Source organism: Protopterus annectens, chromosome 3.part0 (genome assembly GCF_019279795.1).
Source record: "Protopterus annectens isolate FY-2018-M chromosome 3.part0, PAN1.0, whole genome shotgun sequence".
Lineage (NCBI taxonomy): Eukaryota > Metazoa > Chordata > Ceratodontiformes > Protopteridae > Protopterus > Protopterus annectens.
The window spans coordinates 241,480,525-241,507,956 of record NC_056731.1 but is presented as its reverse complement, the minus strand read 5'-3'; the positions used below and the strand labels follow the sequence as shown (position 1 = coordinate 241,507,956).

General features: G+C 43.4%; 1 protein-coding gene across 1 annotated transcript in view; it reads right to left on the bottom strand.

Annotated features, from left to right (window-relative positions):
• The window catches only part of SNX13 (sorting nexin 13), a 1,298,295-nt gene that overhangs the window by 821,433 nt on the left and 449,430 nt on the right, over positions 1–27,432 (bottom strand). The window contains 2 exon segments of the mRNA XM_044065560.1: positions 2,695–2,718; positions 3,106–3,147. Coding sequence (XP_043921495.1) covers positions 2,695–2,718; positions 3,106–3,147 — 66 coding nt within the window.

Here is a 27,432-nt window from a genome sequence, read left to right as displayed (position 1 = left end):
GAGGAAGATCAGAGGGAGATTGTGTATCAGAGTGAATGTAGTCAGAACCCTCCTCATAACTTCAAAGGCAGTCCACCCCTGCTCTGAAGAACTCCCCGGATCAGACAAATGAGTTGTCAGAGCTGATGGAGCCTCCGGAGCAGAAGACTGAAGCTCCGAAGCCCCCAGGAGGCAGGGTCGGATCTGGTGAGATCCAAACCAGCTCCCCGGACCTAACCAGAAAGAGTCTGCTCCCAGAGGTCTTCTGCTTGACTGGGTGGAAACACTCTGGTCAAATACTGGATCCAAGGAAGCTACAAGTCCTGGACCCGATACAGACAAGCTGGATCTCAGAATCTTCCAGCTCCGAAACTGAGGAATAGATCGGAGGAGGAGCAAGCACTGAGGGGGAAGGCTGTGTCTGATCTGTTGCCTTTGGGATCAGATCCAATAATAATATGGCTAAAGCCAAATTAATAGTCTCTGCATCACCCTATTCAAAACTTCATCAGACTCCTGGTGGACTGAAAAGAGAGGGTAGGTGACCTGAATATGGCTAGGAAAGGTGACAGGAGCCGAGAGTGGACTGGATCCAGGGAAGGTAATTGGCTCCTACATCGGAATTCAGAAGTTAAAGTCGACTTCGGGGCTGAGGTTCTTGTTGTTCCTAAAATGCCTTTGAACCGACTTGAGTTGCCTGCTGCAAAGATTCTTTTGGAGCAGACAGTTTGGGAGCCTTCTACATAGGCCACAGGAAGATCTTGGCTCCAAAGAAGCTTGTTTTTTCCATTTGTCCAATTTTTCAGACTTACCAGATTTTGAAGATTCAAGCGATATAGCCTCAGAAAAAGGGGTCTTAATCAGACCCTTTAAAATAAGTTTGATTTTACGCTCCACCAATGCCCTCTGGTTGAAACCATGGCAGATGGAGCACGACTCTTGTAAATCAAGAGGCTCCAAGCAATAAACACACAGAATGTGAATCGCTTAAGGAGCATCTTCTTTCCACATTTCTTGAAGCCTAAGGGCTTCCCTTCCTGCTTTTGAGACATACCTGAAAGAAAGTAGTACAGATGAGGAGGAGCTGAGTACACACACACACACACACACACACACACACACACACACACACACACACACACACACACACACACACACACAAACACAGCTCAGCAACAGTCCTCTAACTTAAAAGGACAGACAAACAAACTTTTTTTTTTTTGGAGTTAGAAAAGGAGAAAGGGGTTAGAACATCCACTAACTAAAACAGATGTTCATTAGATATCCTCTAACTTAAACGGATTCTAACAACTACTGAAGACAGAAGAAAGACTAAACAAGAGTAAAATAAAATATTATTTAAAGATAAAAGTAGTTTCTTTACCTTTTAGAAGGATATGACTAAGTAGAAAAAATTAAACACTTAGCCTAGAGCTGCTGCATCCAACCTCTTTGCTGTGCGGCAAACAAGATCTGAGAAAGCTAGGGGGTTGCATTAAGGGTAAAACAGGCCCACGAGCTTTGTTGAAGACCTCCAAAATGGCCGAGACATATCAGATCCGACCCGTCAGTGAGAATAAAGGTGAGATTGGCAACCTCACATCATTCATTAAAAAGTATGTCTTCTTAAAGGAAGAGAACACTGACATGAAATTAGTTTCTGTATGTCCTCAAACACACACAGTGCAACTTGGAATCAAACGTGTGGGCAATCTAGAAGTAGGGTTCAAATACCAGATTTTGATTACATAATCCAAAACATAACAATACAACAGAAATATACATCAGGAGTTCAGTGATGAAAAACACAACACCATATTTGGATCAACAGGGTGGCAAAAAGCTCTAAAATGCCATAGAGAGTGCAGAGGCTATACAGTGCTTCTAGGTAACCATTCTCAATTAATTACTCCCTTCAACAAGTATACACATCTCCAACAACAGTCTCCAACAAATGTTCTTTTCCGTCATGCAGATCATGCTACTTCTTTTGGAAGACGGCTTAGTTTACAGCTTTGTGCTGTCCCAAGCATTCATGGAAGATAACAGTACATATATTTCCAAAGAAACTAAATGAATACAGTGACAATGCATGGTTAAGCATATTACAAAAAAGTGTGCTTTGGGGGTGAATTACAGGACAACCACTTCTTTACTAAGCTGCCACTTCAATTCAATCAGCCCTGCAGAGCTGCCAAGAAAGGGATAAGTAATGGTTACCTCAGGCTAAATCAGATTTATGAAGGCTTCAATGACAAGATATTGATCTAGTAAGTGAGGCACGAATAGAAAAAAAAAGTGGTGAAAGGGAAATAGTGACCTGAAATGAATAAGAAAAGTGCTTATACTGAGAAAGGACAAATATCACTGAAACCAATCACAGCAAATGTTAAAGCAGATGGTGAGAAATCATCAAAGCCTTAACTAGGGTGGTGTGAAAGTGGCAGCTGCCCTGAGCATAACCTGTTGGAGTGGAGTGCAAGTGCAATACTGGCATTCGTTTGAGAAACCATAGATGATAACCTTGGCTTCATAAATTAATGAATTTATTGGCTTAGTATAACTGTATATAAACTCTTTGCTATAAACTCATAGTCCCCAATTTTCTTTTTTTCTTTTTTTTTTTTTTTTTGAGGCTCTCAAGCTTCAGGTTAAGGGGGTACCACTCTGCCCAGTGCATTAGATGACCTAGGTAAAGCTGTGAAAAATGAGTACCTGTTGCACCACTTAAAATGTTTACTATGGTACCCATGACTACAATCAGACTGAGCAATCTGTTAGCCCTACCGAGAAACCCACTTTGAGGATTGCCAGTCATGGTAGGGAGTATTCTTAAACAAAAAGGGATGTTGCAGGCACGTCATATGAAATTTAAATGCTTAGGCAGATAATGTCTTAACACTTTTGTGGCTGCTACTGATGGAGCTCCAGTCTAGAGATATTCAACTACAACATAACTAAGAAGATGTTAAACCAAGTTGGTTGCAATTTTGTCCATGACCTTCTTATGACAATTCTGAAGAACAGCATAAAACAAAGGCAAAATATGGGCTCCTGTAACCTGAAAAGGCATTAGAGGTGACACAAAAACTCAAGTTAAATATAAAACCTTAAAAAGTTAGTCACTTACAGAATTTATGCTTCCTGTTGGAGAACCATTAAATGATTCTAAAAAGAAAGAAAGGAATGAATTAAAAAACAGACTTATTTTAAATTACTGTTTCCAAAATACATAGATTAGAAACAAAATTACTCTGGCTCAAATAAGCACATACTGAGGGGAATTTAAGAGTCTAATCCATGTTTTGCCCATCAGTAAATATTTCAAATAAAATGACTCAGTTAAATATGGCTGAACCTCTGACCTCCAAACAACATGGATTTTTGCATACAGAATGGTAAACACTTCATGACTAAGTTCAGAATTGCGTATTAGACAGACCAAGTCATACATATAAAAGCCAAAATAAAATCAGATAAGGAAAAACATTCCCATCATGTTTTCAGTTATTTTGTGCCTATTAAAACTGAAAAGCTATATAAAACAGCATTAATTTAAATTTGCATACATTGTTACTTAAAACTGCACCTTTTTTCTAAGCCACTGGGTTTAGCAGCATACATCTTTATTCAGCTTGTGCGGTCTTGAAACAATTATCACTACAGCAGAATGTCAAAAACTGTCAAGTGATCCAATGTTTCTATAAAACTCCTGGTGTTGCTATGGACAAGTCTCCAGATGTAACTGCATGGCACATGAATGATCTGCTATAGTACTATAAAGTGTAATCTGAGCAGTTTAACAAGGGAGTACAATTAGTCTGTGCATTTACTACTTATCCTCCTTTAAGGAGGTAGTGAGGATCAATTTAACTACTACAGATGTTGAGACAGACAGTTACAGTAGCAGGAGATCAACAAAACAAAGTCAAGATGCACACTCAAAACTATCTCAAACTAGAGTTGGTAAAAACAATTATAATCCAACATTATTCCAGCTCAGAATTACACTGCTTGAGAAGTGCGCTGAGAAATCCAATCCATCATAACTTAACATGTCTTCACCTCACAAACCATAAAGGCCTTGAAACTACCTTGAGATGTATAAAACACTGCCTCCAGAAGTGGAACATAATGAAATATCAACTTTTATACAAGATATATGGTATAGCATAAATATTTTAAAAATTCAAAAGTAGTACATCCTTAAAAATGATAGCACACTGCTGACAGAAAAAGCTTCCATGCGGTTTGAGTAACTCTAGCCCCTGGACAACTTTTATTTTTTTTAATGGCTTTCTTCCTTTTCTGCTGTCTCTTTTCTTGGTTTCTAGGGGGCAAAAAAATGTGCATTCATGTTGAGTAAATAGAAAAAAAAAATCAGATCAGTTTCACTTTAAACACAGTGTGACCCAAAGCACTTGCTTTATGCAAAGCAGTAGGACATACAAATTTATCTCTCTACAGATAAGAAGCATAGGGCAGTGCTGGAAAAGCAAATATTCAGTGACTCTCAACCAGAAAAATGTTCACTTGCAAGACATGCATCAGTCAAGTACTGTATCTCCTTTGCTCACTCTCTCCAAATTCGTGACAGTAACACATTTCCTGACTTTTCAGATCTCAGACTTTCTACATATTTTTTACCTAATCTAATAAGCTCTTGCTTGAGTCGATCTCTGATCAGAGCTTTTAAGATGTACTCGCTGTAGATGCCAGGATACTAAAATGTTTGACTGGAAGAATAACAAGGATTTTCTAGAAGTTTCAAGCAGTTTAATCTGTCAAACATTCTTGCCAAGGTAGAGGCTAACAGAACTTCAACACTTTCAAAAGATACATCCCCCAAGAAACTATAACAGCAGTTTGACTTGGGAATTCTGCAATGACCACTTAACCTCCTGAATGATTAAACCTATTTTTCAGAATATCCAATGAGTTAATAACATCATGACATTTCTGATCTATGATGCAGCCACTCCACGAGTTACATTTTGAAGTTTAGTGAACTGATGCTTGGTCACACTTTCAAGAGATGGAAGAGTATAACTAAAGAATCTCCAGTAATTCACTTATATAATGTCCTTCTGGCCTTTAATAAGACTGCAATCAAGCAGAGGTTTCCCAAACAGAATTAAATCAATAACAAATAACTTTTTAAATATATAGGTAATTGCAGCAGTTAAATCAATCTACTGCTTTGCTAAGCTCAACATCTAGGTACATTAACCATAGCCTGGCAAAAGAAGAATCAACCAAAGGGGAGGTGGCAGAGGCCAGATGCTTGCTCCTTCAGACCTGTAGGAAGATGAGCTGAGCTCTGCAATGGTGTAAGGCAGCAGTGTGACTAAAAGTACAGGTATCAATACTGCCCGACACTTTTGAAGAAATGTGCAACATTGTATAATCACATCAGCATTCAGCATTTCTGACACATGTACCAAATGTAGGCTCACTACTGAGGTAAAAATCCTGACAACATCTAATGCCAAGTTGTTTCAGTGCTAGACGTACAACTAGGTACTCAGCAGATAAAAACAGATACAGCAAGTTCCAAAATGTGCAAATGTAATAAACCATTAGGAAAGTGCAGGGTTTTCATATCTCCTCTCTGGTATTATTTCAGCAACAGAGGTTTTCCAAAGAGCTGTCACCCACTTAATTGAAGGGTTCTGAATGAGTTGTGAACATAACTAGTTATTGTTTAGTGTAGGGTCGGACAAAGAAGTACCATAAAAGGAAATTGATTCAATTGCAAAACATATTAAGTTAGTATAATTTCAAGCTAAATAAAAAATTCATAGTAAGGGTGAAAAGCTGGAAATGCACAGGTCACCTTCTAACATTACAGGGTCTGTAACTTGAACCAGAAAAAAATCCAAACAATTGTGCAGATGCCAAGGCCAAAAACAAACAGGTATTACAGAGATCTGTATGAAAGATGCATTACCTTGCAAAGTTCTTACCTAACTCATGCAAGATAAATATGTTTTTTAGAAAGCACTGTAGTACTAGGTACTTAACATAAATGTAGATGTTCATGTAGATTCACTACTGCAGTAATGACTCAGGATTCCAAAACTGCAGGAGCCAAAGGCTGACCTGAATACCGATAATTTCACCTTCCCCCTCTGCCCATCAGATACCATCCCATCAGACATCAGAACATAGGTGGTATAAAGAAGAATCAGACAGCACCATGTTTTTCTTGCCCAGGATATAGGCATACTCCCCTAGGTTCTGGAGTATGATCTACCTGTGTGTGTTCCTGACCAATTTCAAAAATGGTTTAACAAGGATATTTGTAAGAGAAATATCTGAGGCTAGGAGAAATAAAATAGGATGAGATGGTACCCACCCAAGACCTAGGTTTAGAGGAAAAAGGCTGGAAGGGAGGTAATTGACACTGCAACAGTGACTCTATATAAATGTTTACATTTACGGTAAATAGCCAACACAACTGTACTATGGTCTTTACAGTTCACAGCTGCAATAATGACTTTTGGGAAGATTCTCAGAGCTAGGATGAGCTGGGAGAATGGTTAGTGGCTGGAGGAGGACAAGGCAACCCCTGGAAGATAGCTGAAGTAAATCCTGTCCTGACCTTGAACACTGCTCCTAGGGCTGCAGTGCCTGACAGACATGTGGACAAAGGACCAGGTTGCTGCCTCCAGGAACAGACCTTTTAATAAAAGCTGCAGTGGCAAGTGCAAGCTCTGGTAGATTAGTCCAGACTGTTTTGGAAACTGATTTTCCATGACATTGATAATAAAAAGAAATATGGTTACTGATTGTTTACAGGCTTCTTCTCTTTACAGTTTACAAAGGGAATAAAAAGTTGATTTAATTTCCTTTGTGATGTTGTCCTTGCCAAGCAGAACCAGAGCTGCCTGTGCACATCAAGGGAGTGAAGAATTCTCAAGAAAAAGAAGTTATGTCTTACCATAACATTCCATCTGTATTGTTGATCCTCGTTCAGTCATTACGCAAATAACCCAAGAGAACCGGATGGTGAGATCCAGGAGGGGGAAGGAGGGAAGGTCGTAATGACTGAACGAGGATCAACAATACAGATGGAACGCTATGGTAAGACAACTTTATTATCTGATATTGTTAATCCTTGTTCATTCCTTGCGCATAGACAGAGTCCCCAGCTACCTCTATTCCTGGGAGGCTCTCATGGAAGGAGATTTCTGAGCACCATAGAACCGAAAGATGCTCTTCCCCTGGAGGCCAAATCCAATTTGTAATGATTGATGAAGGTAAGAGGCGTAGCCCAAGTTGCAGTTGCACAGATGTCATGTAAAGAAGCTCTGGCATGGAAGGCAGCAGAAGTTGCCACTGACCTTGTTGAATGAGCTTGAGCTTTCATTTTAGTAGGCAATGAGATATTACGTTGTGTATAAATGAAGGTCACACAGTCCTTCAACCATCTAGCTAATGTGACCTTAGAAACAGCAGATCCTAATATAGACATTATGCAGGCTGTAAATCCAGGAATTTAATACATCTAGCTAGCTGTGTCAAATGCTCCAGTTATTATATAGGTAAGACTAATCGTACCTTAAGAGAAACAGTAAAAGAGCATGTTTATGCTATTAATAGGGAAGATGAGACCAATGCTCTAGCTAGACATACATTAGAACATGATCCAAGTCATAAATTTAAATTCATGGTGATAGACAATAAGTAGAAGCAAAAGAAAAGGGAATATAAAGAACTACACAGAGCAACAGGAAACAAAATGGATATTCCGGATGCAATCAGACAAAGGCATAGGTTTAAATGAAAGAATCTCTATAAAACCTTTCTTAAAAGACAGACCCTTCAAACATTAAATAAATATAAGTATGAAACAATTTTTTTACATGTTAAAATAAATGAAAATGTTTTCTTTTAAAAAATATGCATATATACTTATGATTGTTACGGTTAGTTTTAACACTATTACTTAAATGCATTTTTAAATATATTGAATATTTATGCTTATGTTTAAAGTACATTGATTCAGATATATATATGACTTTGAAATCTAAATGAATTAATATATAAAGATGTTTATATATATATATATATATATATATATATATATATATATATATATATTATTAGATATATAAAAATCTTCAGGCTATATTTTCAACCTTTTTATATGTGATAGTATTAAGTTGTCAGAATAATAAATAAAGTAGCTGTCACCATCTAGTGGTAAAACATGAAATAGTTAATGAATTACTGACCGATATTTTTTGGCGCCTATTTTACTATTTAAACTGCTAAGTATTGTCAATGAATATGTCTGAAGAAGGGTTTGGAATTAACTCGAAAGCGCTAACATTGTTTTAAGTTTCTGTGAAGAATAAAAGACTATAAATTAAAGAGCTGTGGTGGTACCGGACGTATATTTTTCCAAGTATTTCTGTCTGCATTTGCATTGCTTTTACCTTTGCCCTTGAAAACTGCTTTTGGATTTACCAAATCCTAATCTAGGTCCAGAAAAGGCCAAAACTAGCTGGTCAGATTTACGAAAGGACCTAGTCCTGTTTAAGTAAAAACGGATTTGCCCGTGGATATCTACGGTATGTAGGCAATACTCTCCTCTGTTTGAATGATTGAGAAAGAAATCTGGCAATTCAATGGTTTGATTAATGGACATTTCAGGGATCACTTTTGGCAGAAATGATGGAATAGTTCTGAGACACTATCTCTATGAAAAAGCAAGTAAGGACTCTTGATACATAAAGCTTGAAGCTCAGAAATACATCTGGCAGAAGTAATGGCAACCAAAAACAAGGTTTTCCATGACAAATGCTTGAGGTCACAATAAGAGGCTGGTTCGATGGCTGGCACTGTCAAAGCTTGTAGAACTAATGATAAATCCCATGGTTGAATAGGTTCTCTAAAAGGTGGCTTCAGATGATTCACACCTTTTATGAAGGTCTTGCAGAATTTGTGGGACATGAGAGGAATCTTGGAAACCCTCACAGAAATTAGAAATTGCAGTCAAATGAACTCTAATGGTAGAGGCCGACAGACCCGATTGGAAAAGGTCAGCCAGATAGTCTAATATTATCAACACTGGTGCTGAGAAGGGAACTACTTGTTTATCTTTCAGCCAACAGGTAAATCTTTACCACTTGCTCAGATAAGTAATTCTAGTGGAATTATGAGATGCAATGAGAATGTCACGTACTGGTAAAGAAAGATCATTCTGTCTGGCAATCAAGGGAATTGGAGTAGCCAAGCTGTGAGCTTCAGGCTCAAGTTGGGATGAATCAAGTTCTGTGGATGTGAGATCAACTCCGGGGTTGGATGGAGAATCCAGGTCGATCTAGTAGGTGAGGTCAAAGGAAGGGGAACCAAATCTGTCGAGGTCAATATGGTGCTATGAGGATCACCTTACTCTTCAACCGACAGGCTTTCTTCAGAAACTGGGGAAAGGGTGGGAATGCGTAAAGAAGACCTGAGGGCCAATCGTGGACTAGAGCATCCCTGGGTGACTGTCCCGGAGGGGGGAATCAGGGCGAAGTAGTTGCTGCATTTGTAGTTGGTCGGGGATGCAAAGAGGTCGCAGCAAGGACGGTCCCAGTGGAAGATCTCCATCGCTATCAAGGGATTAAGGGACCACTCATGAGGTTGAAGAATGCACCTGCTGAGTCTGTCTGCTATCACGTTGGAACTCTCGGGAATGTGCGTTGCTAGAAGAAAACGGTTGGTAGCCATCGCCCACTGCCATATCCTCATGGCCACTCGACAAAGGGGGTAAGATTTGGTTCCACCTTGCTTGGTGATGTACCAGACCACTGCCATGTTGTCTGATTGAATCACAACTGTCCAAGATGGCAACAGGGGAATGCTTGCAACACCAGAAGCACCGCCCTCAGCTCTAGAACATTTATATGCAGATGGGCCTCCAGTCCAGACCAAGTGCCTTGGACTTTCTGTCCCTGACATAGCCCCTCCACCCCATCTGGGAGACATCCATGGTCACTGTGGCCTTGGGTTGCTGGGGGGAGAAGGGGCGAGACCAATGTGACAGATTGTGTGTCATCCACCAATTTAAATCCTGTTTGCACCTGTGGGTTGCTCGAATCATGGCTGAAAGAGGATGCTGAAAGGGATACCATTGGGTGAGCAGTAGCCATTGTAGAAGCCTCATGTGAAACCTGGCCAGGGGGACAATGGTGATGGAGGCTGCCATGGAACCCAACAGCTGTAGAACCGAGTGAGCTGTGGATTTCTCCCTTGAAAGGATTGGAATCAGTTGTTGCTTTATCCTTAAAATTCTGTGCTCTGGAATGGCAGCTCTGCAGTTCTTTGTGTCCAAGATAACCCCTATGAATTCTGTCGACATTGATGGGGTGAGATTGGAATTTTGCCAGTTTATGGTTATGCCTAGCCTTTGTGCAGTGAGGAGAGAGTCTGCCAGGGTTTTTTCCAGTAGATGTCTGGTGGGAGCGGAAATGAGCCAGTCATCTAGGTATGGAAACACCTGGAATCCTTGAAGTCGCAAGTGAGCTGTGACGACTGCCATGCACTTTGTGAACACTCTGGGGGCTGTAGAGAGTCCGAAGGGCAGTACTCTGAAATGGTAGTGACTGGCTCCCGCATGGAAGCGGAGAAATCTTCTTGATGGCATGTCTACTTTTATGTGGTAGTACGCATCTTGAAGATCTATCGAGCACATCCAATCGTCTTTTTCCAAAGGCGGGAGGATAGACTGTACTGTTACCATCCAGAATTTTTGTACTCTCACAAACTTGTTCAATACACAGAGATCCAAAATTGGTCTCCAGTCCCCAGTTTTCTTTGGCACCAAAAATAGTCTTGAGTAGAATCCGGATCCTATCTTGTCTGGAGGGACTATTTGGATGACTCTCTTTCTTAGCAGCTTTTCCATCTCTAGTGCTGCTTCTTCCCTTTGACTGGGTGGAACGTCGGGAATGCTTTTTGAAAGGTTAGGACAAAGATCGAAGGGGATATGATAACTGCTGGTTATAATCCTTTGTACCCAAAAATCGGTGGTGACGGTTAGCCAGGCAGAAGGGTACAAGGAGAAACGACCCCCAACCACCTCCAGAGGAAAGGAGTTGGGCCTCTCTTCAGGAGCGCTGGTAAAGTTGGCCATGGAAAGAGTCCCTAGAACCCTGGTTACGCAGACCCCCTATGCCCCAAAAGGACATCCTTCCCTGTGAGTTTCCACCTCTGCCTCTAGGGGAGAACTCGGCCTGTGTGTCACGGAAAGGACCCTGAGATTTCTTGAACCATATCTTCCCACTCTTTTGGTTTTGGGAGAAAGCACATTGAGGGGAAGAACAGACACCTACAGCAAAAAGGGTCTTACCATCCTGTTCACATCTGGCCAGTGTGCTTTTAACTTTGGGTCCAAACAACGAAGAGGCCTCAATGGGAGTGTTAAGACAGTTAGCCAAACTGGAGGCTGAGCACTCTCATCTCAAAATTGGTGTAACCAGTCAGGAGGATAAGGTAACCTCACACAACACAATTCCAGTTTCACATAGTCCCACCACATCAGCGAACCAAACAGATAAATACACAAAAACATACTCCGAGGCTCTAAATAAAAATCTACCTAAGCAACAGAGACCTCCAAAGCAGACATCCAAGCAAACGCTACCTCGAAACAAAACACACACAACACATAACCCACAAAGTCAGTGTGCCAAGCAGCCACAGCTCTTAAGGCTGAATAACACACCTGATACTCTTGTTATAGGTGACTCTATTGTCAGACACACTGACGTCCCGCTCACCAGGCTGACTAAAGAGAAGGTCACGGTGAGCTGCCTGTTGGGTGCTAGGATCCGACACATAACGCAAGCACTCAGGTCACTCCAAAGCAAATACAAATATGACTCGGTCATTGTACATGCTGGTGTGAATGACCTGAGACGTATCTCCCTGGACTACATGAAAAGAGACATAGAGGAGCTCTCTGATCATGTAGCCCAGGCTGGTATGACCCTGACCTTGAGCAGCATCTTACCCTCACCTAGAATGATGCCACAGTACAAAGACAAAATGATCGATTTTAACAATTGGCTAAAATTTTGGTGTCATTCAAAGGGGATCCAGTGTCTGTCAGCCTGGGATGACATGCTCGACAAGCCACGTTGCTTCGCTAGGGACGGCTTGCACCTGTCACCACTGGTCTTTCGGATATTGGCAAAGGCTCTTGCCACCCCCATAGTGCCTTTTTTAGGCAAGGCTCAAAAGTCAAACCCACCCCCATAGACAGCACAAGGAACAAGAAACTAAGGGTAATGCTGCTAAACGCCAGAAGTCTTAACCTCAAGATGCACGCACTCAGTATGGAGAACATTGATATCTGTGCAGTGACAGAAACCTGGTTCAAGGCTCCAGAGAGCACCCCAGCACTACCAGGCTATACCTCGTATCATGCTTTTCGGCCCCAAAACCCGGACCGAGCCACAAAAGGAGGGGGAGTTTCCGTATTTATCAAGGATATCCACACCTCCAGGTTAGTGGCATTGCACGAAGAATCGGAGACCATCCATGTGCAACTAACAGTGGGCAAGACTGCTTTTCAGTTTATAGCATCCTACAGACCACCCTCTCAAAGTCAAGAATCCCATTCGGCTTTCCTGAAAACATTGGAGAACACGAAGATCTCTCCCGAACACCATTATATTGGGCGACTTCAACTACCCAAACATTGACTGGGAGCACTACTCAAGCCCCAGCACCTTAGCCCAAGGATTCCTGGAAATTATAAACTCAAATGCTATGGAAACAACTAGTCACCACTCCCACAAGAGGGGACAACATACTAGACCTGATCATTACCAACATGGGGACTCTATGCTCCACACCAGAAGTATATCCCTCATTGCTAAGATCAGACCATAAATTAATTTCACTGGATGTCCACATCCCGACCCCAGCCCCAGCCCAGAAAACCACAGTGAAAAACTTCTCAAAAGCGAACTTCTCACTTCTCAAAACCGAAGTGGAATCCTTCAAGGCCCCAGGGCCAGTGGAAACTACAGCCCAAACTGCAGAATCCTATATAAATGCATTCTACGGACATCTCCAGGAATGCATGGATCATGCTATCCCAAACAAAACCAAGACCCAATCATCCAAAGGCAGGCGTCCAGACTGGTGGACCCCTGCCATAAATAAACTGTACAACAGAAGGAGGAAGCTACTACATGATAGAGCAAAATCCCTAACAGGGAAGGCATCTCTGATCAGTACTAGCAAAAAAATTACGATCCCTCATAAAATCCTCCAAGGCCAGCTTCGAGAGAAAAATTGCACAGGACACCAAAGACAATCAGAAGGCTTTTTTCAGTTATGTTAGAAACCTGGGATGCAACTCCCAGACTTGTTCTGAGTTCATTCTAAACGACAAAAAATACACTGAACCCACAGACATCGCCAATATCCTGGCAGACAGGTTCAGTGCAACCCCCCCCCCCCCAAAAGAGCAAGTATCTATCCCGGCAGAGGGCTGCCTCCCAAACATCTGAGATGCTCAGGTGAAGCCTGCCCTCTCCAAAGCAAAAAACACTGCTTCCATGGGACCAGATGGCATCCCAGGTTGCGTCCTACATAAACTACAAGAGGAACTAATCCCTCAAATAAAACAGCTATACAATCTCAGCCTCACTACAGGATATGGGCCCACAGAATGGCGTACAGCAACAGTGGTCCCACTCCACAAAGGTGGAGCCTCTACGGACCCTGGAAACTATCGCCCCATAAGCCTGACTAGCTTAGTCTGCAAAGCTATGGAGAGGATCATCATGGAGCTCATAAACAAAGACATTGGGGACCTACAGACACTAGATCCTACCCAGTTTGGCTTTGTCAAGGGCAGATCCTGCCTTTTGAACCTGGTTGACTTCTTTGAAACAGTCACTAAAGCCATAGATGAAGGGAAGGTAGTCCACACAGCCTATCTGGACCTTGCAAAGGCATTTGACACAATACCCCACTCGGGCATCATAGATAAGCTATCCAGCTTAAATATAAACCCCTATATCACAAGATGGGTCGCAAACTGGCTCAAAGACAGAACCCACAGAGTGAGAGTTGCTGGAGCCATGTCAGACTCGAAACTGGTCACAAGTGGCATCCCACAGGGTTCTGTCCTGGGACCACTCTTGTTCGGTATATACTTTTCCGAGGTACAGGCAAACGTGGGAGGACTATGGCTCACCAAGTTCGCAGACGACTGCAAACTGGGTGCCATAATCAACTCTCCAGCTGACACAAACATCCTTCAAAAAGGTCTCACAGAGACAGATAACTGGTGCCAGCGCCATGGTTTAAAGCTAAATGCCAAAAAATGTACAGTCATACCCTTTGGCAAAAACAATGTGCCCACAAATTACCACATAGGCGGAAACCACTTAAGTACAGAGAAAGTTATTAGGGACCTGGGGACCCAAGTTGATAGCAATCTCTCCTTTGAAAACCACATTGCCAAAGTGGTTAGAAAGACCTTCTACATAGCCCACCTCATCACGAAGGGTTTCACATCTAGATCAAGAGAGGTAATCGTGCCCCTTTATTCAACCCTCATCAGGCCCATCATAGAATACAATGCCCCTTTTGGGATGTACCTTACCCGACACCTGCAGCAATTAGAAAGACCCCAAAAGTATCTCACCAAGAGGATCAAGGGTCTCAAACAGATGCCATATGCTGCTCGGTTAAAAACTCCAGCTCTACTCAGTTGCATACCGCCTACTTGAGGCGATCTATGCCTGACATACAAAGCTATGTCAAATCCAGAATTAATGGACATGCTCCACCTCAGTAAATCTAAATCCCTTAGAGCCACACACTCGAGGGACTTGAACCTCAGCACAGAAATAAATAGAACTTGCTGGAGGGACAGGTTCATAACCCAGAGGCTCCCTTCGCTCTGGAAAAGAATTCCAGTTCATGTGAGGCAGAGCACCTCACTGAATCTCTTCAAGAAGAATCTCGATAAGTGGATGGGGGGGTTGTAGGTTTGTCCCAGGGATTACTCCCGTGTCTCTATTAGACAGAGGCACAGTAAACTAAACCTTAAAAAGGGCACAGTATACTCAAAACAAGGGGTGGCGTAAGCCATACAGAATCGGGCTAGGCTTATAATTGCCCCAGGGCAGATAGCCTAGTATGAACCTATGAACCTATGAACCTAAGAAAAGAAGCCTTAAAGGGTTCCGCGAAATTGCACAAGTGCATCCAGGCATGTCGTCTCAAGACCGCAGCTGAACCCGCTACTCCTTCTGATGCGTGAGATATCAGTCGCATAGAGGAGTTAGATATTGACTCAATGGTGGCCAGCTGAGAAGCCACTTTGTCACGGACCTCATCAAACATGGCACCAGGCAAGGTTTCAGAGAGCTCAGAAATCAGATCCCTTTGAAGCCTGGTAAAGTGTGCCACATAATTCAGGGAACTGATAGTAAAGGTCACTGATGCAAAGATGCGCTTCCCTATCCTGTCCAGGACCTGGGACTCAGGCGGATGGACAGTCTGGCTTTCTTCTTCTGCCAGATCCTTTTTGTTGCGGCCACCATCACCAAAGCATCCACAGGAAGACCTTTTGACCAATGGTGATCCATAGCAGGAGGGAACAAAATCTTATCTGGCTTCCGGGAAATAGCTTTGATGGTGTCAGGAGCCTTTCAAGCATGCTGCACGATAAGCCGGACAAGTTCATCGGCAGGTGGAGTCACCCTGGAGGTAGGGGGCTGGGCGGGAAAGGCCTGCAGGAACACAGATTTCTCAGAGGTTGGATTAGAGGACTGCCAGTCACCTCTCTGTTTCAGGATTTCGAGGATATTACCAAAGGATACCTCAGAGGGTGACCGAGGGGATCCTTCCCCCTCATCAAAATTGGTGTCTTCAGTGAGGGACTCCTATGTGGGGTCCATGTGCTTCCTCTTACACAAACTTTTCCGATGGACTTCCTCAGCGGGAGAAGCTGGAGAAGACAGCGGAAAAGGGGTTTCCTGTGGGAATATGTCCTGAGGCCCTTGCACCCAGTATCCGCTCGGTGCGACTTGTGAAACCAGTGTACCAGAGGAGGGTGGAGGGATAGACAGTCCAGTATCGCCAGCAGCAGTGAAAGCCTTCTCCATCAGTTGGAAGGCTGGTCCACCTGAAGAGGAGTGAATGTCCAGGAAAGGGGTCACCCCTCCCCTAAGTGGCTCAGCCTGCCAAACCAGAGTCCCCGGATGGCTGTGGAGCAGCAAATTGTGTGGGTCACAACTGACATCCTGGGTCGTAGCAAAACTTTCCTGCCACAAAGGCAACTGCGGTTCCTTAGTGAGATCCATAAAGGGAAAGTACAGTTTTGTACCTACCATAAATGTAGATGTCCGATAGGTATGCATCTGCAGTCATAACATATGGGTTGTCCTGCCTCAGACAGCCCTCGGTCGGCCGGATTCCAAAGTCTGGGTCTGGCCTCGGCTGATGTCGCACTTCACCCAACGTCATAGCTCCTGGGGTATAAAGGCATCAGCCGATGCCATTTTCCTCAGTGTTTCTTGCCCCAGATGCCAGGTGCCCTCTAGGAAGGCTAAATTTGGATAAATGTTGAAAATTCCAAACAGTAGCAACCAAAATATATATACATAAATACATACAAACAAATACACCATAATAGATTCCCCCAGCTAGCTGAAAGAGGGGTAAGCACCCTAGGAATACCACAGAGGGGAAGGAGGGTGGGTAATCCTGACTGCAGATGCATACCTATCGGACATCTACATTTATGGTAGGTACAAAACTGTACTATGTCCTTCAAGGATGCATCTGCAGTCATAACATATGGGTAGAATACCATAGCCAAACTGGAGGAGGAGGCACTAAGATAAAGATGGTGTAGTTAAGATCCCTTGTAAAACTGCAGTTGCAAAGCCTGCTCGGGATCTGGAGTATAAAGGAAGATTGTAATGCTTGGCAAATGTATGCACGGAGCTCCAAGTAGCAGCTTCTAAAATGTCTTTGGTAGCCACTCCTCGTAGGAAAGCTGTAGTGGTGGCTGTAGCCCTTGTGGAGTGAGGCCTGATATTTTCAGGAGTTGTCTTTCCATGAAAAGAGTAACAGAATCGAATGTAATTTCCTATCCATTTTGAAATTGTCTGTTTGGAAATTGCTTTTCCTTGCACTCCTGTTGCATATGCTACCAGATGCTGGTCAGTTTTTCTGCTGGTCTTAGTTCTGTCCAGATAGTAGCGCAGTTGTCTATGTACATCCAAGGTGTGTAGTAGCTTTTCCCCCCGGTTCTGTGGGTTAGGGAAGAACGTAGGTAAATGAATAGCTTGGTTCATGGATACCCTGGATACCACCTTTGGCATGAAAGTAGGATTGGTTCTCAGAGACACTCTATCCTGGTGAAAGATAAGGAAAGGCTGTACTGCCATTAATGCCTGTAACTCGGATACCCTTCTTGCTGAAGTGATTGCTAGAAGGAAGGCAGTTTTCCAAGATAAGAACTGTAAGTCTGCTGATGCAGCTGGTTCAAAAGGGGGAAGTGTTAATTTTTCCAGCACAAAACTGAGATCCCATGCAGGTAGAGGTGGTTTCCTTGGAGGTTTTACATTTTTGATCCCTCTTAGAAATTGTCTGAGGAGAGGTTGAGAGAAGATAGGAGGATCCATGTTGTACTCTGCTGAAATTGCTGAAGCATGAATCTTAATGGAAGAATAGGACAGGCCATTGTGGAACAGCTCTGCTAAGTATTCTAGGATGTGTGCTAGGTTTGCAAGCGTGACATCTGTTCTCTTTGATGCACTCCAAATGAGGAATCTCTTCCATTTGGCTGAGTATGTTTTCCTTGTGGAGGGTCTGCGAGCCTCCAGGATAATGTCCTTGACCCTCTGAGATAAAACAGGTTGGTTTTGTTTTATGCAATTTTCCAGGCAGTTAGCTGCAGCGTTTTCAAGTTTGGATGCAGGGTCTTGTAGTTGTTCTGTGTTAGAAGTAAAGGCCATAGAGGTAGAGGCCATGGGTTCGTCCGAGACATGCTTCTCAGTAGCGGGTACCAATGTTGTCTTGGCCAGTCTGGAGCTATCAGAATTACCTTTGGCTGTTCCTCCCTGATCTTCAGTAGAACTTTGTACATCAATGGGAGAGGTGGAAAGGCATAAACTGTCAGGGCCTTCCAGCTTGAAAGAAAGGGAGTCCACCCTCCAGGCTTGTGGGTGGTATTCTCTTGAGCAGAATTTCTTCAGTTGGTGGTTGAGTGGGGAGGCGAACAGGTCTATTTCTGGCATTCCCCATTTCTTTGTTATGGTTTTGAAGATATCTGGATGCAGCATCCATTCGTGAGCATTCGTGGTAGTTCTGCTTAATTTGTGTGCTAGTGAATTCTCTTTTCCTGGTACGAATCTGGCCTGCAGTTGAATGTTGAGATTCAGGCCTAGGTTCCACAGTTCCATTCCCATCTGGCATAAAGGGTAGGAATGCGTGCCTCCCTGTTTGTTGATGTACCACATGACTGTGGTATTGTCCGTCCTTATCAGCAGGTGTCCTTGCTGGAGGAATGATTTGAATGCCTCTATTGCATGCTTCACTGCCAGCATCTCCTTTAGATTTGTGTGTAGATTCAGCTGGTCTTGGGACCATAGGCCTTGGATACACTTGTCTTCCATGTGTGCGCCCCAGCCTAGGTCTGAGGCGTCCGTGGTGATGGTCTGCTTTGGTTGTGATTTGTGGAAAGGCAACCCTCTGTTGGTCTGGCAGGCCTGAGCCCACCACAGGAATTCCTTTTTCAGGCATGGAATGATTGGTATCATGGTTTCTAGACTGTGTCTGTGTTGAGACCATACATTTCTTAGGTACCATTGTAATTTTCTCATATGCAGTCTGGCATGTGGGATCAAGATTATGCAGGATGCCATGTAACCCAGGGCCTGCAGGACTTTCCTTGCAGTAAGCTGAGTTTGTCTGGTCAATGCCGTGAAGTAGAGTGGAAGTTGTTTTTGTTTTTCTTCTGTGAGAAAAGCCATCTGAGTTATTGTGTCCAGTTCTGCACCCAAAAATGTTATCCTTTGGGATGGCACTAGTCTTGACTTCTGTATGTTGACTGTGTATCCCAAGGCTTGCAGCAGTTGTATGACATAGGTCAAATCCTTTATTATTTTTGTCTTGTTGTCCGCTTGTATTAGGCAGTCGTCCAGGTATGGGTAGATTTGAATTCCCTGAAGCCTGCAATGTGCAATTACTGATGCCAGGCATTTAGTGAATACTCTGGGCGCAGTAGATAAGCCAAAGGGCAATGCTGAGAATTGATAATGCTCTGATCCTGCAAGAAATCTGAGGTGTCTTCTGAAATCTGGTCAGATAGGGACGTGCAGGTATGCCTCCTTGAGATCTAGAGTCACCAGCCAAGACTCCTTGCCCAACATGGGAAGAAGTTGCTGTAGGGTCAGCATCTTGAATTTTGGTACAATGAGATATGTGTTCAGTGCGGACAAGTCGAGAATAGGCCTCCATTGAGTTTCTTTTCTTGGTACAAGGAATAGTCTGGAGTAAAATCCTTGGCCTTGTTCCATAGGTGGTACCTTTTCTATTGCTCTCATCCTTAGTAAGTTGATGACTTGTTTTAGAGCCTCTGACTTCTGGCTTGGTGGAAGGTTTGGCATTCCTCTTTTTTTGGTAAAGTGTGGAAGTGAAACCTGTAGCCTTTGTCTATTGTTTGCAAAGTCCATTTGTCTCCTGTAATGCAATGCCAGTTTTTTGAAAATAAAGCTAACTTTCCGCCCAAGGGTGCTTCCAATTGTTCCCTGGTAGGCGGAATCAGAGCCAAGTCATTGTGTCTGTCCTGTGGAAGTGGTTGCAGTCGCAGCTGTGGAGGCACTCCTCTGGTTGTCAGGTTGCCACTGACGGCCCCTGTAGGCACCCCTTGATTGACCTCTGCCTCTTGGGCGGCTATTTCTGCCTCTCTGTGCTCTGGAGGTGTCTGGAAAGGACCAATTCTTTGAAGGCCAATTTCTGCTGAACCTCGGAGGTTGGACCTGCAGAAAATCCTTGACTGTTTGCACAGATTTTGCTTTTTCTTCCACTTTCTTTAGTACCTCCTGTGCAGGGAGCCAAATAAACTTTGTTTCTCCATAGGGGCATCTAGGAGTTTAGACTTAACATGGTCTGGCAAGGATTGCTCTTTTAGCCAGGCATGCCTTCGGATCACTGCTCCAGTCATAGCTGATCTAAATGAAGCCTCCAGTGCATCATAGCCACATTTTAAAAAATGATTACTGACCTGCTGAGAATTGTGTACCAACTCCTGAAGGGACTTACGGTCTAAAGGTTCAGGAGAGGAACGCTTTTTATTCAGCTGATCTAACAAAAATTCCTGGTACTGTATCATGTGAAATTGACAGTTTAAAGCCCTGGCAGAAAGAGTAGCAGATGTATAAACTTTTTTACCCCATCTCTCTAATGCTCTTGATTCTCTTTCAGAGGGTAGGGGTTTTTTGGCAGAGGCAGCTGCAACACCCTTAGGGCCCTGAGAAATGGTTTCTGGGTCTGCAGCGTGGGCCTTGTACAAGTGGAAGTGAGAATCCAGGACCCTGTAATATATGCATCATCAACAACTGATAGTACAGGTGGTATGGCTAAAGGCCTATGCTGTGGTAAGTGTAAAAAAGTCCTTAGCCTTTTCCTAGAATCAGAAAAATCCTGACCCTGCCATTGGAAATGTTCCCTCATTGAATGTAGAGTTTCCCCAAATGAAAATTCTTCTGGAGGGGAGGCAGAAGGAATGGAGTCTTCTGCATCCGAATCCTCATAAGGTGAGTATGGTCCTTCCTGATGGTCTGATAAATCTGATCCATCCGAGGAATAGTCAGAGGAAAGAGGTTCAGGGGGTTCAGTCCTAGGCCTTTTTTCAGGAGGGGGTTGTGAGGCCCTGTCTGGGTGAGGTTGGGATCCCCTGATCAAAGAAATAAGGTCTGTGAGGGTGAGCTTTTGTAGGTAAGGCCTTGGAAAGTTTAGCTGCTTTAGCCCTGGAGAAGGCCTTAATAGACATAGAAGCAGGGGGTCTAGCTGCCCCACGTGCAGGACTAGAAATGTCCAACGGAATGGTGTCGGACAATTCTTGTGCGCCTGCTTCTTCGGTTGGAATTTCTGTAGCCGACTCAGCCGGGGCCTCTGTGGCCTCGGTTGTCGGAGGCATGTTTGCGGCTGAAGGAAGAACTGAGGACTCTGTTTCAGCCGAAACCGAGACACTCGCGGTAGGCCTAACCGTGGTTTCAGCCGAAACCGCGGGCCGCGAGTGTCGGTCCTTTTCCTTGCGTTTTTTAGCTAAATGAGTAGTCTGAGTCTCAGACGGCATTTTATATGTAAAAGCGGGACCAAAAAACTCTTCTGCAAACTCTGACCGACGTCTAAGTGTCCGTCGGTTGAAGGAAGCACAGGCTAAACAAGCTGATACGTCGTGGTCTGGGCCTAAGCAAGGAAGGCAGTAAGAGTGGAAATCCTTATGAGGTATTTGTTTCCCACAAGTTAAACAATTATTTACTTTTTCTGACATCGGCTGAGGCAAGAAAGAGTCCCCAACGGGGTACTTAGCTTTTTAGAAGTCTTCGGTAGCTGAAATCTCTGGATCTGACCGACCGGCACTTGTGAACAGCTTCTGCTTCGGGCACCGCGCGGCAAGAAAGACTGAGGAAAATGGCGTCGGCTGATGCCTTTATACCCCAGGAGCTATGACGTCGGGTGAAGTGCGACATCATCCGAGGCCAGACCCAGACTTTGGAATCCGGCCGACCGAGGGCTGCCTGAGGCAGGACAACCCATATGTTATGACTGCAGATGCATCCTTGAAGGACATCTGCAGAAGGGGAAGACTGTTCTATATCCATGGGCTTCACAGGCAATGAAGGAGGAGAACAAGAAGGGGTCTTTGGAGATGGGTGATCACCTCCCAAGGAAGGATAGTTCCAGGGGGGTGGGATACATCTGGCCAAGAGCACCTGAACCACAAGACGCAACACATCGTGTTCGGAAAGGCTTCTAGTGGACCTCACGGAGACTGAGGGAGAAACAGGCCTGTCCACAGAAGAGGCAAACTCGGTGCTCATCTCACCAGTCCGCACCGAGAACAATGGTGCAGAGAGAGACTGGACTATGGGTGTCTGCACCGAAGAAGTCATTGGTGCCGAGGTCACGGTCTGGACCGACACAGGGATCGGTGCAGAAGCGGTTGCCGGTACCGAAGCTGGAACAGACAAAACTGGAGTCAACAATAAAGGCATCGGTTCCAAGTAAGATGTCGGAGCCGCCGTGGTCAAGGTCTGCGCCGACTGAGCAGTTGGTGCCGATACAGTGGTAATAGTCTGAACTGAGGAGCCCCTCTGTGCCGATATAGTGAATGTTGCAGGAGAAAACGGAGCCGATATCATTAATGGAGCCGAAGGCCTCGGTGCAAAGGTCTAGGCACCGAAAGCACTGGGGCTGACTTGAGTGAGCACCGGAGGGAAAACTTTTGCCTTTTTAAGTTTTGGTTGGCAGGAGTCCCCAGCTGGGGACGAAGGCAAAGATTTAGCCTTGGTAGGAACATCCAAGATTTTCTTATGGGCTCTAGGAGGGGTTGAGGCCTCTGACCCAGAAACAGCCTCTGAAAAGGGAGATTTAAGAAGTCCCTTCAGCAACAACTTGTTTTTCCTTTCCAGCAAAGTTCTATTTGAAAAATTTTCACAGATAGTACAGGGCGGGTCAACAGATAAGTGGGATGCCCCCAAACAATAAACGCACAAAGAGTGTGCATCCAATGTAGGTAGTTTGTGCCCACAATTAGAACACCGTTTAAACCCCAGACTACCTTTCTTATCTGCCATGATAGTAAAAGTAGATAGTAGAAAAGGGTACCAGCAATGGTACAAAAGAATACCTGAAGGTATGAAAAAGGGGAAGATTACCAATGATGGTAAGGGGAGAAATACCTCACGGTAAAAAAATAGAGAAAAGAGAAGAAAAATCAAGAAAATATGGTCGCTAGACACGACAGGGTAAGAGACAATGAGATAGAAACTTTTCTGACGGAAAAGGTAATATAAATGACTATTAGACAACAAATAACTATACTTAGCTCAAGAAAAGCAGCTTGACACGACCGAATGGCAACATGGCAAACGAAACAAACAGGGAGAGGGGGATTATGGGGGTAAGAGTTTAGCTCGAGAGTCTGAAGCTGACGCGAGCTTGGAAAATGTCAGGCTCGGTTCTGAGGTCGGAACCGATACCCATGCGTAAGGAATGAACGAGGATTAACAATATCAGATCTTATTTTGTTAGCACTGGTAAAACACTGGAAGATGTATAACTTGATTCATGAATGGCTCAGTTAACAACTCTGGCCATGAAAGTGGGGTTGGTGCAGATAGTGACCCTATCCTTTTCAAAAAAAAAAGTCTCTCTACACACTAATGCCTGTAAAATCTGAGATCCATTTAGATGTATTCACAGATACCAGGAGGGCAGTCTATGCAACTTGATGTTGGCCATGGCTGCCTCCTCAAATGGTTGTAGTGTATGCTTTTCCAAAACAAAAGTAAGGTCTCAGGGTGGGGGCTAGCTCTTTTCTAGGTGGCCTCAGATGGAGTACTCATTTTAGAAACTATTTTATGAATTTAGGAGTAAATATGAGGATCAAGGGGGAGACAGACCAACACTGCAGAAGCATGCACTTTTATAGGGACACAAGATAAGCTTGTTTTAACAGGTCAGAAAGGTAACCGAAAACCACTGATAGGTAAGCTTTGTGGGGATGTTGTTCACTGATATAACACTAATGAGAAAGATGTTTCCTTTTTGTTATGTAGGATTTTCTGGTGCTTGGTTTTAAGGCCTCCTTCAAAATGTGCACAATGCCTTCTGAACACGTCTGGAGTAGATGAGCACTAGATTTCCAGTGTGCCAGCTTTAGTTTGTTTAGGTTGGGTATATGGTCGATCCATTGTCTGTTGTCAGAAGGTCCACCTGTTGTGGCAACACCAGTGATTTCTATCTTTCCATGTTCAGATGAAGTGAGAACCAATACTGTCTAGGCCAAATGGAAGCAATTATAATCACCCTGGGCCCATCCTCCTTGATTTTCTGAATTACCCTAGAAACAAGTCAGTTTTTACACTTTTCTTTCTTCTACCACTTATCTACAAGAAGGTGCCTGTCCTCCAGACCCTTTTCAGGGTCTGGTGCAACATTTTCTACACTGCCTGTTCTGTGATGGCACTGCCCATTTGTGAGCTAGTTCTAAAAACACTTCTGCCCTTAACATCTACTTGTTTAAAGCCAGGTAGGTCCTGCTTAAGACATCTGTATGGTTGTTTCCCTACTCTGGAAAGTACTGGACTAAGGGGAGAAGCTCAATTCCTGTGTTAGTTCCCATACATTCAGGTGCCCCTCTCCCTTATTTGTTAATGTACCACATCACTGTGGTATTGTCTGTCTGAATCATTAGGGGCCACAGGTACTAGCAGAGTCTGAATGCTGTCATGGCCCAAAAAACTGTCATAATTTAATTTATATTTATGTGCTTGTTTTACATTCTTTTTCCCCAGCCCTCCCCAGGCCATGTCTGATGCATCTGTTGTTAGCACTTGGGGACCTGTTCTAAGCACAAATGGACTTCCTTGTTTAACTGTATGTTTTACATCCACCACAGCATCTTTTTTTTATCCAGGGAAGGACAGGGACAACTGCTTTAGAAAGGTCCTCTGAGAGGAAATGTCATTCTTTTAATCATCGCAGGATCTTTCTCAGATAATGGTTGCCTGGATCTTATAAAATCCATGAAATCCTGAGCCAGTGTGATAAAGTTCTGTGAAGAACCCTAGGAGGAAAGGGACTGAGGCCCAGACAGCTGAAGCCGGAGCAAACAGATGGCAGAAGCCGGAGCAAACCGACGGCAGAAGCCGGAGCAAACCGACGGCAGAAGCCGGAGCAAACAGACGGCAGAAGCCGGAGCAAACAGACGGCAGAAGCCGGAGCAAACAGACGGCAGAAGCCGGAGCAAACAGACGGCAGAAGCCTAAGCAAACCGACGGCAGAAGCCTAAGCAAACCGACGGCAGAAGCCTAAGCAAACCGACGGCAGAAGCCTAAGCAACTGGGTGCATTGTTTTGGCCTATGCTTAACACTGCACTGATATCTAAAAAGCCTTGGTTAGCAGGGGGTTTGCAGTGACCTGGATTTGGTCCTCAACAACTTTTTGTACAGTGATACAGGGGATCCTGCGTTCTCCCACTTTAACTAGTATTCTGCTGTCAGAAGTTGAGTACAGCAGCTTTGGACCTAAATGACACAGACTGCTGCAGCTTAAGCGGATGTTGGAAGTAGAGACAGCATGGTGGCTTCTCAAGGGATTGTGCCAGGAACCTCAATCATAGTCAAAGTCATTGGTGGTGGCTGCAAATGTGTCTTGCCCTTTTGAGGATCTCAAGCTCAAGTAAGACTATCTGATATGGAAATTGTCTTCAGATTCCCTAACTCTACTGTTTCACAAGTTTGGAGGAGGTGCTGGTAGAGGAATTTGCAGTTACAAAAATGTCTCTGGGTGCTTGTCCCTATTCTTAACAGAGGAATTATTAAATTAGACACACTGGGGATAACTGGGCACATTATGCTCACACAAACACTTATGAGTCAGAAAGTGGAAGTCCCTGTGAGGTGTGAAATAAAACACAAGACAAAAGACTTCCTCTCATTCAGTAACTTTATTACACATGTGCAGGAGCTGCTGAGAAATATCAGGGCGACTCCCAGAACAAAGAAAAACTGCAGCTTATATACACTATTAAATGCTGACTCATTAGAAAAGTGTAACAGAACAAATGAGAATACTGGAAGCATGATTAGCCAATAGGGGCATTCCTCGTAGCTCTAAAGTTACATGATGTCATCACATCTCTAAGCAAAAAAAGAAAATCGGATGCATTCCATATAAAGACATGCTTACTACTTTCAGACGGTCTCTTTCCTCGGTAACTTTCCACTGTGTGCAGAACTGTCACGTCTCAATGTACAATACATTTCAGGGTCATACATTTTGTCACAAACTCGTACCTCCCAATACACTTTCATTTTCCTTCATACTTTGCAGCAGGTATGAGATTCAAGATGCTGTAGCCAACTATCTTCAAATTATTTTTTCCTGGAAGATCAAAGCAATTTTTTGATGCAGAACATGCTAAGGAGGAAATACAAAAGTATATCCAACAAAAAGTGAGCTATCAAACAGAAGGGGACTCTGCTGCTGCTTATTCTGGTAATAAAGCTCACAGAGTCTATGCAAGTGAATTTTCCAATGTTCCAAATGAAAATGGTTGAAAGACAGACAAAAGCTCAGGAGTTGCTCAGAAGAACCAGAAGTATGTTGAAAATGAACCAGAGACTGGAGATGGGAGGTGGAGATAATCAGGAAGAAAAACAGAAACATAGAAAATTAATGAATAAATATGGTATTACAAAGCATCAGTCACATTTATAAAATATGGCAGCTCAAGAAAACTTTTGACTCTGTTGGACTTGTAGGGAACCCCAAATTACATGCTCTACCTCATGTTATTAAAGTCTGGAAGAACATTAAGGAGAGGGGAGCAGGAAAGAAAAAGGTAACTGCTAAGAAAAACTATTTTTAACAGTATTTTTACAAAACATGCCATACATTACATGCTATACAGTAAAGTATTTTCAGTTATTTTTGTGTATTACAGGGATACTAAGGTAATCAGGTATTCTTTTTCCCCTTTTTCTTTCTTCTTGTTTGGTTTTAAGAAAGGTAGGCACTGTGGTGTAAAATGAGAAGAATGCCTGTACAAAATTTTAAGACATTAGGGTGTAATCTTAGGTTGTTGAGATGAAAGACAGGTTGTAAAAGTATACACAGCGTGATGCAATTTAAACTGACAATTTTTTTCTTACTTTTGTAGAGAGGAATGACTGGATTAAGGCCCTTGGCTTTATCTAACAAGTTTTAAGTGGAAGCAAGTAAATAAAAGATTACCAAATGTAATGAAAAGTTTTCCTTTAGCAAATAAATGTTCACAGTGCAACATGAGAGGTTTGTAGTTGAAGGCAACAGTGCTATCTGGTTCTCATGTTTCTATGCAAGCAATCTGGTATGAGGGTAATAAAAATGGGTCCATATTGTAAGACTGAAAGTGCATATGTGCGACTACATAAAAGTTGACATATAATGTATTAAACCTAAAAATAGCAAACGTCTACGTAAGTGAATTTTTCCGTAGGGAAAAATTTTACAAGGCAGTTAGCCAAAAAAATAATTTAACATCATAAACAGGTGGGGGGGGGGGCTCTGCCCCCCACACCCACCTAACTAAATATACCAATTCCGAGATCTCACTATAGGGAAGGAAAGGGCAACTCCATGAAGTTGGCCAATTATCTCCTTGCCCTATGACATTCTCGCATAATGCGATTCGATGAATGTGT